At 39.6% G+C, this 12,687-nt stretch overlaps 1 protein-coding gene across 2 annotated transcripts in view; it reads left to right on the top strand.

Moving 5' to 3' along the window:
• The window catches only part of LOC149168728 (Mitochondrial inner membrane translocase complex, subunit Tim44-related protein), a 453,829-nt gene extending 443,530 nt beyond the window's left edge, over positions 1–10,299 (top strand). Inside the window, exons 12-13 of one of the 2 annotated variants that reach the window (XM_089428390.1) lie at positions 9,617–9,699; positions 9,967–10,299. In XM_089428390.1, coding sequence (XP_089284516.1) covers positions 9,617–9,699; positions 9,967–9,970 — 87 coding nt within the window. In that variant the 3' untranslated portion in view covers positions 9,971–10,299. Of the gene's footprint in view, positions 1–9,616; positions 9,723–9,966 lie in introns of both variants that reach the window. The other variant, XM_089428389.1, reaches the window with a different exon arrangement.
• The last annotated feature ends 2,388 nt before the right edge of the window (positions 10,300–12,687 follow it).

The following is a 12,687-nucleotide window of genomic DNA, read 5'->3' as shown; positions in this document are numbered from 1 at the left end:
TCATTCTTTGCCATTGATGTCAAAGGGGGACAAAAATTAGGAGAAGAAGATTGAGGCATGAAGTCAGGGGGAGCAATGATCATAGGAGTATGTGTGTTTTCATCAATGAAAAAGGGGGAGATTGTTGAATGGTGTTGTCATTGATATCAAACCTGGAGTTTGACTTTGACTAAACACTTGACATTGATGTCAAATTGTTAATGAACGCTCTTATATTTTTCTGAATTGCATCAAATTGGCATCTCGACTGAAAGATGGTTGGAAAGCCTAGCTCTAGGGCTTCAGTGTCCTAGTCAATGGACAAACCCTAGACTTGTTCAAGGTTTTTGAAGGAGAAAATCATAGAAGTCGCCATAGAGATCCTCACCAATGGATTCTCCTCGTCAAGTTCATTTTGGTGGTATGTGGCATGCCCTAAGAGACATCTTGTCTTGAGAGAGATTCACATTTGAAGTTGTTGACAGTGTTGGACCCGCCAACATGCCAAGTGATCTCCCCTGTAAGAAGCTCCAACTAGACCTCAAACCATTTGGTGTAGGAGTCCCAGCAGTGGGTCGTACGGTATTGCCTTGACCGCGGTTGCGCACAGAGGCAAGATGTCCTTGTTGGTAGCAAGGATGTGACATATGTAGCAAGCCAAGGAAGGTGCATGAATGGTTCTAACACACGGAAAGTGGGGTGAGTGCTTCCCTTGGAAACCTGTGATAGCACGCAGCTTGGAAGGGAACACACGAGCGAAGATGCATCACAAACTGGAAAGCAAGTTAGCTAACACTCCAAAGTGATGGTTAAACCAACAACACATCTCGATAAGATTCATACATACTTATATAGAAAGAGTCCATACATGCATGCGTAAGCAAACAATACATATATCATTAGAGTAACCAAGATAGCTGAGATACAATAACAACATATGCATGAAACATGTTGGCTCTGTTATATTAAGAAGTGAAAGTTCCAGTCATATAGTACAACCATGACCAACCACTATTTCTGAAGGGGAACGTTACAGTCACTGCCGCTTGCTCCTCCAAAGAGATGTATTAGCTCTGCACTGTGGAGAAGCTAAGGCTCATTACAATACTCTCCAAGCTTTCTCTAAGATACTCCTATCGGAAGCTTGGCTGACAAAAAGCCCTTACAATGAGTTATGAGGTACTATAAATAGCAAAGGGTGGGGTGACCCTTGACATTCCCTTTTGTGACTGTTCACCTGTTGAAATTTCGAAGTATTCCCTGTTAGAAATTATATCTGTATTCTCTGGTTTATTTCACCTACTTGTTTAATTACTAACAAGTTATTTAACCATATAAACACTGAAATAAACACAATACAGTTTCAACCATCTACAGATCAACAGTTGAAAGAAATAGACAAACACACAAGTGACACTGTTATTTTTGGACAATCGTCCCCAGGAAAAACCCAACTTGGGAAAATCGGTGCAGCGGTTCTGAGGGTTTTATTATTAACTAAGTACAACTGGGTGCCAAACTGGCTCACCCTACAGAGAAATCAATCCGGCAGTAGTACCTCTCTTCGGAAGCAGATATTCGAAAAGTCTGCTCCACGAAAACTCTCTAACGCCTCTCTAAGGCACTGCGCTAGCCCTTCTGGCCTCTGCGTCAACCCTCTGATGCTCTGTGCAGGCTCTCTGGCCCTCTGCATCACTCACGCAGGCCCTGGGAACCTTTGCCTAACTCACGCAGTCCCTCTGGCCCTCTGCACAGTCACTCTGGCCTTCTGCGTAGCTTTTGTTGGCTCTACGCCTGCCTCTCTGCCTCTGCGCTGGTCTTCTAGCACTATTGTTGGCTCTTTGCTATGCACTCATTGCCCCACACTGCAACTCTGATCACTGGTTCGATTTCTCTTAGCAAACGCCGCTCTAGAAAGTCAAACTGACTGATCACACTGGTGTATCTGCAACTGACCCTCAAGCCTCCTCTTATACTTTTTCTGTTGAGTCTTCAACAACTGAGATTACATCTCTAATCAACAAGTAAAATTAGATTTGGCTTGATCCATGTCCTTTAAAACCTTTTAACCCAGTTTTATATTAATACCCATTAATATTTTTATTTTCGTAAGTTTATACTTAGAAACCCATTAAAAATATTAATTATTTTAATATCTCCTTCACCAGGTAGAATTTCCCCAAACCATTTCTAAGCCTTGGAGATCTCATGTGCTTTAGCCTCTCCACCAAATTTCATGGCTAGAGCACATCTGATGCTACCCCAAATCAACATCACCTACCCTCATGACTCTTCAACTACTCTATCACTGTTACGTTCAACTATCGACACTTGAACTTCCACTTCACAAGATGTTACATACACTCTACAGATGTACCTATGTGAGACAAAATAGGCTTGAGAAAGCCATGCAAGACATCACTAAAACTCGGACAACTGTGGGAAGACCAACTCTTCGACATCCTCACGATGGTTGATGGTGGCGAACTGATGCCAAGCTTGGTCGTTCGTGATGGTGTCCGTGTGCTCCATGGTGACATCCTGCTGAAAGCGAACTCTTTCCTCCGTTGCATCCAGGTACACTTATATGGCTCCTCTGTCCAACTCGTCTGGTAACATGCGTATCATCACCTTGAGTGCAGCTGGACCAGCAACACACTGATGCATAGTGTCTGCACTGATCTCCAAGTGTGTGTTGGTGACCATGCACATCAACTTGTCGAAATACATGTTCAGCTCTAGTCGGATTTGCTTCTTGTCTTTGCCTTAGTGAGTGTGCCAAATGGGTGGGATCACATGTGTGCCCACAATGACATCCATGCTCCTAAATACCCTTGCATGTGATCGACAACACTGATCACCCTATCTGCTCCATTCCAACAGCTGGATGGGTCCATCACCTATATGGGTGCAGTTTCATCAGTTTGTGCATGTTGCGCCTCCTGCTGTGCTTGTTCCCATTGCAACTCCTTTTATTGTCTGTGCAATTCCTATTCTTCTTTGAGTTGCTGCTTCAACACCTGTAACTCGTTTATTTCTCTCTCTGCCTTCGCGCAATCCTCGTCACGTCATCGCCTCATAGCCTTAATCTCCAAAGGTGCGTTCATCACAAGTGGATCTGCTTGAACTTGCAACTTTGTTCCGCCTTTGCGTGTCAACAACCTTCCTCTTGCATTTGTCGCATGTAGGTGTGCTACCTTCTGCTACTGCTGATGGTGCTGATTACTGTGACGCCACTGCCATTTCATCTTGATATCCTTGCCCATGAACAACTTGATGTCTTCATAGATAGGCAAGTTCATAAACACTTGATCAACTGCGTCCTTAGTTGTGCTCTAAACGATGTCTTCGACCCTGCTCTCCTGGAAGCCATTTTACTTTTGATGCTCCGAGGCAGACGAACACTTGTGATACCTGGAGACATAGCAACACTCATGACAAGCAATATGTCAGTCGAAAACCAAAACAAACTGGAGGATTGACATGCAACATACCTGTGTAACTGTCTTTGAAGATTGCGTAATTTTCATCAGGAGGCTGGGAGACTAACTACCAAAACTGCACAAGGCACAGTCCAAGCTGTCGGGAGGCTGACTGACTGTTGGAACTACACAATGCACAGTCTAGCCTGGCCTGCTGAGGACTAAAACTGTGCAATGCGCAATTTCAGTCAGCAATGACATGTAAACCAGCAAACTACATTGTGCAGTTTCTGGGCCAGCGAGGCACTGCCTCCCAAAATTGCGCAATGCAAGCCTGGAAGTCAGTGTCGAACCCGACTTGTGTAATTTCTGGAGGGAAGGCAGAGCCTTCACTTTTAGAGATGCACAATGCTAGCTGGGCAAGGCAAGGTCCGAGCTAAGGCAGCCCAGCCCGCCGATGGGCCACTGAAAACATGAGAAGTTTGAATGCATGGTGATACTGAGTGTAAGCAAGAGTGAATGATCATGCATGCAAACAATAACTACAGGATTCAGAGAACGGGAAAGCATGCATGTGTGTGAAGCAAGTCGCTGCAAAAACAGTGTCATGCATGCGACAGCAGTGAGATGCGAACGAAAACTGAAATGATGCTTCTACAAGCTAACATACATTAAAATGACAATAAACGCTCATTGAAATCAAACAGACAACACTCACACAAAGTGAAACACAAAAAGCGACAGAAATGCAGCGCAAGACATGAAAAGTTAACTTACATTGAAACAACTAAGCTGAAAGTGCCAAAGACTCCTCGATACAATGTGGGACATCAGAGCTGCAAGGTCAATGTGAGGAATGAGCTCTACAGCAATCTAATTCACGAGTTCTGATAAGATCGAGGTTATGACGCGCATGCCACAAATCGAGGAAAAAGCAACACTTGGAAAGAGCCTTCTAAAATGAGCTTTTCATGTAACCTTCAGCTGCTAAAAATAGATCCCTAGATCTAGGGATGGCTTTTGCATGCTGCCTTTTGCTATTTTGGGGAGAGAAGCCCATGCATGCAAATCAGTGTTGCTCGGTCCCGAAGGGAACCAATCAACCTGAAGGCACATGCAACAACCTGCTTGACTGAGAGAGGGATTTGCGCAATTATTGAGAGGAATTGGGCTGGCTGTCCCAAAGGGATTACACAATTTCTGGGAGGAGCAAGTGATTGCTGCCCAAAATTGCACAATTTTTGGGCTGAGCTGCAATGTTGGGCGAGATTGCGCAATTTTCCCAAGGAACATTGTCTAATTGCATTGCGCAATTTCTGAGCCTTGCAGGCTGCCCAACAGATTTGTGCAATTTTTGGTTTGAGCTGCAGTGTTGGGCCAGATTGTGCAATTTTTCCAAGGAAACCTGTCTGATTGTTCTGCGCAATTTTGGAGCTCAGCAGTCTGTCCAGCAGATTTGTGCAATTTCTGGGGGGAAGGTTGGTTCCCCTCCAGAATTGCGCAATTTTCTGAGGGAGTTTCTCAACCAACAACTAGCCCAAGTCCGGAATGGCAACCTGTGAGGGGAGTGAAGCAAACTGACATGCACAGGTTGGCAAGCTACTGATAAATCAGTGAAGCCTATGTACTCAACAGTGCAAGACACGCTGCTAAGGATGGTTGGTAGGGAGGCTCCAAAACGAAACTAAGGCAAAATTTTGGAGGGTGGTTGTAGCCGCTACAACAAAAGTTGAAGACCCCAGTCAATGGGTCAAAACCCCAAGGGGTGGTGACATGGCATACTATTATTGGCCAAGTCAAAAGTCAAATTTGAAAGTAGGTGTTGAAGTGGGAACAATTCTTTGGTCAAAGCCCCAAAACAATGCCACAAGTAAATCGGTTTTATTTTAGGTCAAGATGTGGCTCTTAAAGTTGAAACCCTAGTCAAAGATCCCCAAAAGAAAAGTTACAAGTAAATCATATTTTAAGAAAATTAAAAGTAGCATGGGCCTATCCAAAAGAAGTTTATTAAGGGACCAAAAGATGAGTTCAAGTCGACCTCATTAAAGTGTGGCATTTTTAATTAAACTTCGAAATTCAAATTGAAAGTTAAAAATTAATCTCTCCAAAAAAATTCCTTTGGTTGCCTTTAGAAATCCCTCCATTGTCTATAAAAGAGCACCCAATATTCCTCCAATGCATACATTTGGAAATAAAATGATTTGAACAAGAATCAGACCTTATGAAGAAAACACTACATCTAAGGAAGGGTTACAGTTTCCGTTGTGTTTGATTTTGATGATTCACTTGGCAAGTTTCGTTGGGCCTTAAGATCTTCTGCCCTCACCAGGGCTAAATACAACGAATATCTGAAAATAAGGGTTTTGTTTTTCATGTTTTTGTTTTGGGTTTTTGGTGGTACATTTGGGCACATTCTTTTTGCAAGAGGAGAACTAAAGCTGTGGAGGAACTGAATGTTCAAACCTTTATTTCAGACTGTAATGAGCCTCTGTGTAGAATGACCGAAACTTTGTTTCTTTAAGGGTCAATCTTCTACGGTGGTTTATCCGTTTTCTAAGCACCGAAGGCTTGCCCAAAGATCAATGCGGTCTCCTAGCATCATGGGTTTCCTAAATCATTTGTAGGGTAGAACTAGCCTAGAAAACCACTGAATCATCCTTGAAGAGCCAACGCCTACATTAACTGCTTCCTATTAGGATTGATTAGGGCTTGATAATTTGCAGTTTCTCTAAGGTTTGGTCCACAAATGCCCTGTGATCGTAGACTCCATTGCAAGAATACCTTGTGATATACTCTTACAACAATGAATTTGTAGTAATCTTGTAATACAGTTGCAAAGCATAGACCCTACATCACAATTGTGACAAGTAATGCATGCGTGAGACTGTACAGTGCGTGTTAACAACTGACAACACTCTTGTAAAGCAGTAACAAAATCCGGATGGTAAGATGAGGAAGTGACAACCCTGATAGCAATGATAAAATATTGTTGCAAACATTGACGATAATAATGTGATACCAGTTTAATAGTGACACTTTGAGATGTGACCTAACTTGACAAAATTAAATGTGATAACACTTAATAGCGTTATTCTACCCATACAATATGTCCTCTTATTGGGATTGATATGGAAACAACATTGATGCTTGACAGTAACTAAGATTTAGAGATGTATTAGTGATCTTTTTACAGTACATTTGATTTTACCTATGTGACAGTGAATTGGATATGAACCGTAATCATTACAGTGACCTATAGTTATAACATGACGATGATGACAGTATGGTTGAGATTGTTTCTTTATTGCTAAGGACAACAGAAGCATTGTTGACTTTGCTTCTTGATGATAATCACTTAATATCACTTAATGATGACACTAACATACTGATGTATAGTAGTAGCGCAGTACATTGTTACCTACTGTAGTGCAATTATGCAATATATGACCTATTGCATGGCTTGACTATGATGTGACGATAGCCTTGTAGTGAAAATCTCCAATATTGACAATGATCTTGATATGTCAAATACCTTGTTGAATGACAAAAAGTTTGAAATGACAGTAGGTGACAACAGGTGTACAACACATGACACAACAGTGACCTTACATGGCAACAATACTTTGATGACAATAAAGACATTTTCTATATCTAACCAACTACAAGACATATGTCAGTAGGCCTCCTTGGGTGGAGTTTGAGAGAATTGCAAGTAGGTCATAGAACTGACCCAAGACATCTAGGACTGAGCCTCAATACCAGAGACATATTGATTGATACATCCTTGGGCACCAGTATTGTAGCATTGGTTTGGACAACTGCTCCATGAACTTTTTAACGCATATTCATTCGTGAGCATTGCAGTGTGTGCATCAAGGACATCAGTGATTGTCATACAGTAGAGGACTGACAGATACAGAGATCAGATTGATTACTTGGTGTAGCTAGCGTTTGATGTGCAGATTGTGCAATGGTTTGATTTGGCATTGTGATTTAGCAGAGGCAGGGTTAGGTATGACAGTAAATGTTATTTGAAGTACAATTCTACACTGGTCAGTTTTGGCAGTGTTGAGCAGTGAGGCTGCTAGGATTTGACAGTGATATACATATCGAGTAGAGCAGCAGAACTTTCATTACAATTTCTTTATATTAATTTTGAGCACAAGGGGATGCAATCTGAAAATTGTGAAACATGGTCCACCAGCTAATCAGGGTGGCAGGGTGGTGTGGGGCAAGAGAGTGGAGTCTCGTTCAAGTTGGAGCTTGAGAACACTTCAGGGCGGTAGGGTGGTGCTAGGGTAGGTTGGAGCTTGTACAAGGCGTTGGAGCATCCATCCAGTTGCAGTTGGTACACAGGTGTTGGAGCACCTTCAGGTTGGAGCCCATACAGGGCGTTGGAGCATCCATCCAGTTGCAGATGGTACACAGGTGTTGGAGCTTGTAAACTAGGGCGTTGGGGTGTCCTCCAAGTTGCTGTTGATAAACAAGGCATTGGAGTGTCCAACAGGTTAGAGCCTGTAAATCAGGGGGTTGGAGCCTCTTTTAGTTGGAGTTGAAAACTTGATGTAAATCTTTTGAAGACAAATACTAAGAAGCACTCAGTGGTTTTTGTCTCGGAGGGGTTTCCACCTAAAAAATCTTTTTGTTTGTTGTCTTTATTTGTTATGCAATTTTGAATGGTGTTGATGTTGTTTATGTGTATCTGATGCTAATAACAATTAATGCTCTGTGGAATTATAAATATACTAATCGATAAGAAATAGTGATAAATATACTAATCAATAATAAATAATGATTCACCCCCTCTCAGTATTTCCAACGGGATCCTCCAACAAAAAGCTAAAATCTTTTAACCAAAAACACTTTTAAAAACTTAAAATAAAAATAATAATAACAATAAAAGTAAAATTAATAGGCCCTGAAGTCCCACTTTTACCTATCCTCTGCCAACTTCAAAACCCACCAATTTGAGTTTTGCATCTGTGAATTTTCTACTTTTCATGTGTGCAATGTTGACGTATCATGTGTATGTTCAATGTTTACCTGTTTATTATCTATCCACGATGTTAACGTATCACCTCTTGACTCTTACGCTTAATATAATATGTTAATGGAAAGTCTGTTAAAGGTTACTTTTTCCAAGTGATGAATGGTTTTGAACCTTTGATTCGTGAAATCTGAATTTTCTATGTTTTTGGTTTATGATTTTATTACATCATATAATAGGAACTCTCTTTTTGGTTACTTTTTCCAAGAGATGAATGGTTTTGAACCTTTAATTCATGATTTTACTATATCATTTCCTGATATGGGGAAGCGGTGTGTGTGTCATTTTCAGCCCAAGGGGTTAGCTCAACTGGTTGTTATCAATATAGCTGGCCATCTGGCTAATTTTGTTCCAGCCTATGCTTGTTTTGAATCCCCTTGGGTGAGGGACACTAGTTCTGTGTCATCCATGAATATGGAGAAGCATCCCTTGGGTTTTCCGGTGACATTTTCTTTGAAAAAAAAATTAATGTCATTTTTCATATTTTTAAGTCCTAACTTTTCAAAATTTGTAGCAGATCCATTTCTAGATCGTGGTAACTTAGTAATATGTTTTTCCAACATGAAAAATTTGCATTCCATCTCATTTGCTATGGTGAATATAATTTAATGTCTTCACAAAGGTTTCCACTAAGTCATCGCAGTTAATAATAAGATAATTTCAACCTTCTGTTTGTAACTGGTATATATCACCGTATAGGCTCTGCTGTGTATTTTTATAATCCTATATAGGAAATGAAGATTGTAATTAACATTTGTAGTTTCTATTGTCCATGGCGTCTTGGATAGACAGTGATGAGGTGTGCTGTTAAGGCACTCCTAGATGTTAACTCACCAGTTCAATTTCCCAACCTATTCGGGTGTTGTTTTTGGACATGACCATGATGTAGCCTCACCAATGCCGAACTTACAAAAAAAAATATTCATAGATTCCATTATTATTGACTATAGTTGCAAGTTTTGTATATCTTGGCTTATGATTTCCATGTAGCTTTTTTGTACCCTTTTCTTTTATTACTTATGCAGTGAGAACTAACTAATGCCATTTCAATCATGCAATTTCAGGTACTAGTTCAAGATATCTGGGTATTTGAGAGATCTTTGTTTCAGCAAGTTTATCACTTATGCAGTGAGAATTAACTAATGCCATTTCATGCATGCAATTTCAGATACTAGTTCAAGATATCTGGGTATTTGAGAGATCTTTGTTTCAGCAAGGTGCAAGATGGCGACTTTGTGGGCGGATTTCTTTGTAAGAGGGTATATGCTAAAAAGGTGCACGATGCAATGTTCATAGGAAATCAAATTCAATATTTTCTTAGAAAGTCAAATATATCATCTCTATGCTTTATATTAAAGACGAAATATCATCTTTATGCTTTAATCATTAATGTACGTTTAAAACCCAGCTCACTGATGGAAGAGATCTTAAGGAAAATTGTTTGTATACGGTTTTCAAAATAGGGATAACATTTCAAAACTGAATAAGATGACTTGTGCAAATTTTGTATGTTGGCAGATGATCATGCCATTTTCAATATAAGATTCATGGCAAAGTTAACAACCTTGGGCTGATAATCTGGCAATCAGTGTAAGTCAATGGAAACTTGTGTCTCCTGCTGCAAACCAGTGCTTTTTAGAACCAACAGGCCTGAATGAGTGTAGAGAGGAATAGGGTAACGAGAGAGCCTAATCAAGGGCATGGAAGGGATGCAGTTTTCTTGGTTGTAGACAATACAGCTGATGTACTTTCATAATCCACAGTTTCAATTAAAGGCATGTGCTATGACAGAATGTAGAATAATCCCAGTTCTTGAAACGGAAGCAAAGGGACCAAAATAAATCATTCAAAGGTTATTATAAGAAACTGAGCTATTGGATAAGTAGATATTGCTTGAGTACCGAACTTAAAAGCAGACAAACAAGTTAGAGTTCCTTTCTGATTCATTAAGTTGTTTTATGAATGTCTAGTAGCCTTTTTGTTCTGAAATTTTTCTCTGGTTGCATTTCTTTAACCTTCTCAATTTAACTTTTGCCTCACGTATACATTAATAACTTTCTTCCGCCCTTGTCAACTGTCTATCCATGAATTGGCATTGCATGTAGATTGAGAATTATATCATCATGTAACAGTTGATAAAGCAATGGATTCATTGTTTGTTTGTTTCTGAATTATCAAGCATATTGAAAGTATGCTAGTATTCATATTCTTTTACTGGGCCAAAAGTGAAAAGCAATTGCTTTTGGACATGCTGATTAGATTTTATAAATTTTCCTCTCTAGAAAAGCAATGAAAAGTAAATATCTCCTTTGAGTTGCATAGTTGCAAAAACAGGTAGAAAGATAAATTAAATTGACATAAAGTAATGGAAGACTGATTATTAATTTTTTAGTGGGATACAAGTGAAAAGTCACTTTAAATTGAAAATATTGTGAAAAAATTGTAATTCATGAAAAAAAAAAAAATTAAATTAAATAAAAATGAAATAAAACTAAAACCAAAAACTTAGTAACATATAGAAATGGAAGTTACTAAAGAACGCGTAAGAAAACCTCAACCAATCACCTAATCACCTTACAAATAAATAAATTTAAATAATAAGATTTGAATTCCTAATGTTAAACTATGGATAAGCGTCATAATATTTTGGTCAAAGACAAACTCATATCTAGTCAAAGGCAAAATTGAATGTGTCATACCATGCCTATGGCACGTATAATAATGTTTAGACATGATGATTATGTTTCATAAATTTTCTGTTCTGCTAGGAAAACAGTATCAATGAAAAGCAAATCTCTCCATTTAAAAGATGAACATGTTGATTTGAGTTTGCATAGTTGTAACAAATGCAAGTATAAAGAAAAGTAATGAAACAATGAAAAGAAAACCTCTCTTTTTAAAAGATGAATATATTGATTTGAGTTTGCATAGTTGTAGCAAATGCAAGTAGAAAGATAAAGTAATGAAAGAATGATTATTTTGAATATTTGTGAAAGAATTTTATTTTAGTATATCCTCGTACATTAAAAGGGAAAAATTGACCAAAGAAGATAATTGCCATTGTTTGAAAAATATGAAGATAATTAAAACTAAAGAAATTGAGGAAAGATTACCGGGTTGTGGTCTAGTGCTTGCAGTAAGTTATAGCCATGTTAATTATCAAGCTTCAAACTTCGGCAAGCACAAAGTCATGTGTTAGAAGTTTGGTCAAGCTTGACAAGATTCATGTGCAACGTTAATTAATAAAACAGATTAAAAGGGAATGGGAAAATGAAACAAGCGTTAGTGATTGCGTTTCGTAGAACCAATATCAAATCACCGCCATTATAATGTTTTGTGATGTTTTAAGCAGCGTTCCACGGGGACTCGCCCCCCCCGCCTAGGGGTCTAGTTTCCTCACTCCCCCGCGCTCCGGGGACTTGGGGACTAGAAGGGGACGTTTCCCCACGCTCCCAAAAATGAGGAAACTCAAGGGGACGTGCCAGGGGGGCGTTTCCCTTCCCTGAGGGGGCATTTCCTTGCTGTACAAGATGTTTGTACTGGCACTGAGATTTTACCGAGATATCCCAGGACTGTTGTGTATAACACAGTGCCTTCGTCCGAGATTTTCATCTTCTAATCACTATTATATTATGCTGTCCAACATGCTTAAATTGCTACAGAAGAACCATCGAGATTAGATGTCAAGAATTTATAGAGGGCGTTGGATTTACCATGCTGTCATCTACAGCGACGTGCCATTAATGTGGGACCTTGTACCTGAGTTTATAACTTTGACTGTGGCTGCCACACCTGTCATTTTTCAGCGTGAACAGTTCTTCTTTTGGTTGTAAGTTACATGTCTCTTAGACTGCGTAGAAGTTTCCCTGATCTGCATGTAATTTCCCTTCATGACTGTGTTTTAAATTTCTTTCCTCACTGCGGCTATATGACAACGGATCTGCGTGGCTGCCATCCATGCCTGCGGCTGTATCATGTCAATGGATCTATTGCGTGGCTCATCCTCATCAGCAGTGTGGATATCCTCATGACTGTGTATAATTGCGTGGTGTATTATATGAATGCCCAACATATATATTCAATGTATATATTTCCAGCGTATATGCCATGTATGGACTCCATATTGCATTAACGTGGTTCCATATTCATATTACATGAACAGCATTTGACATGTGAATAGCGTCTAATATATGAACATCGTTTGTATACATATCACACCATGAACAGCCTCATGAACAT

This window comes from Pinus tabuliformis, chromosome 4_2, assembly GCF_031772625.1.
Source record: "Pinus tabuliformis cultivar Carrire ecotype Pingquan chromosome 4_2, CPIR1, whole genome shotgun sequence".
Classification (NCBI taxonomy): Eukaryota; Viridiplantae; Streptophyta; class Pinopsida; order Pinales; family Pinaceae; genus Pinus; species Pinus tabuliformis.
This window is presented reverse-complemented; position numbering and strand designations above follow the sequence as displayed.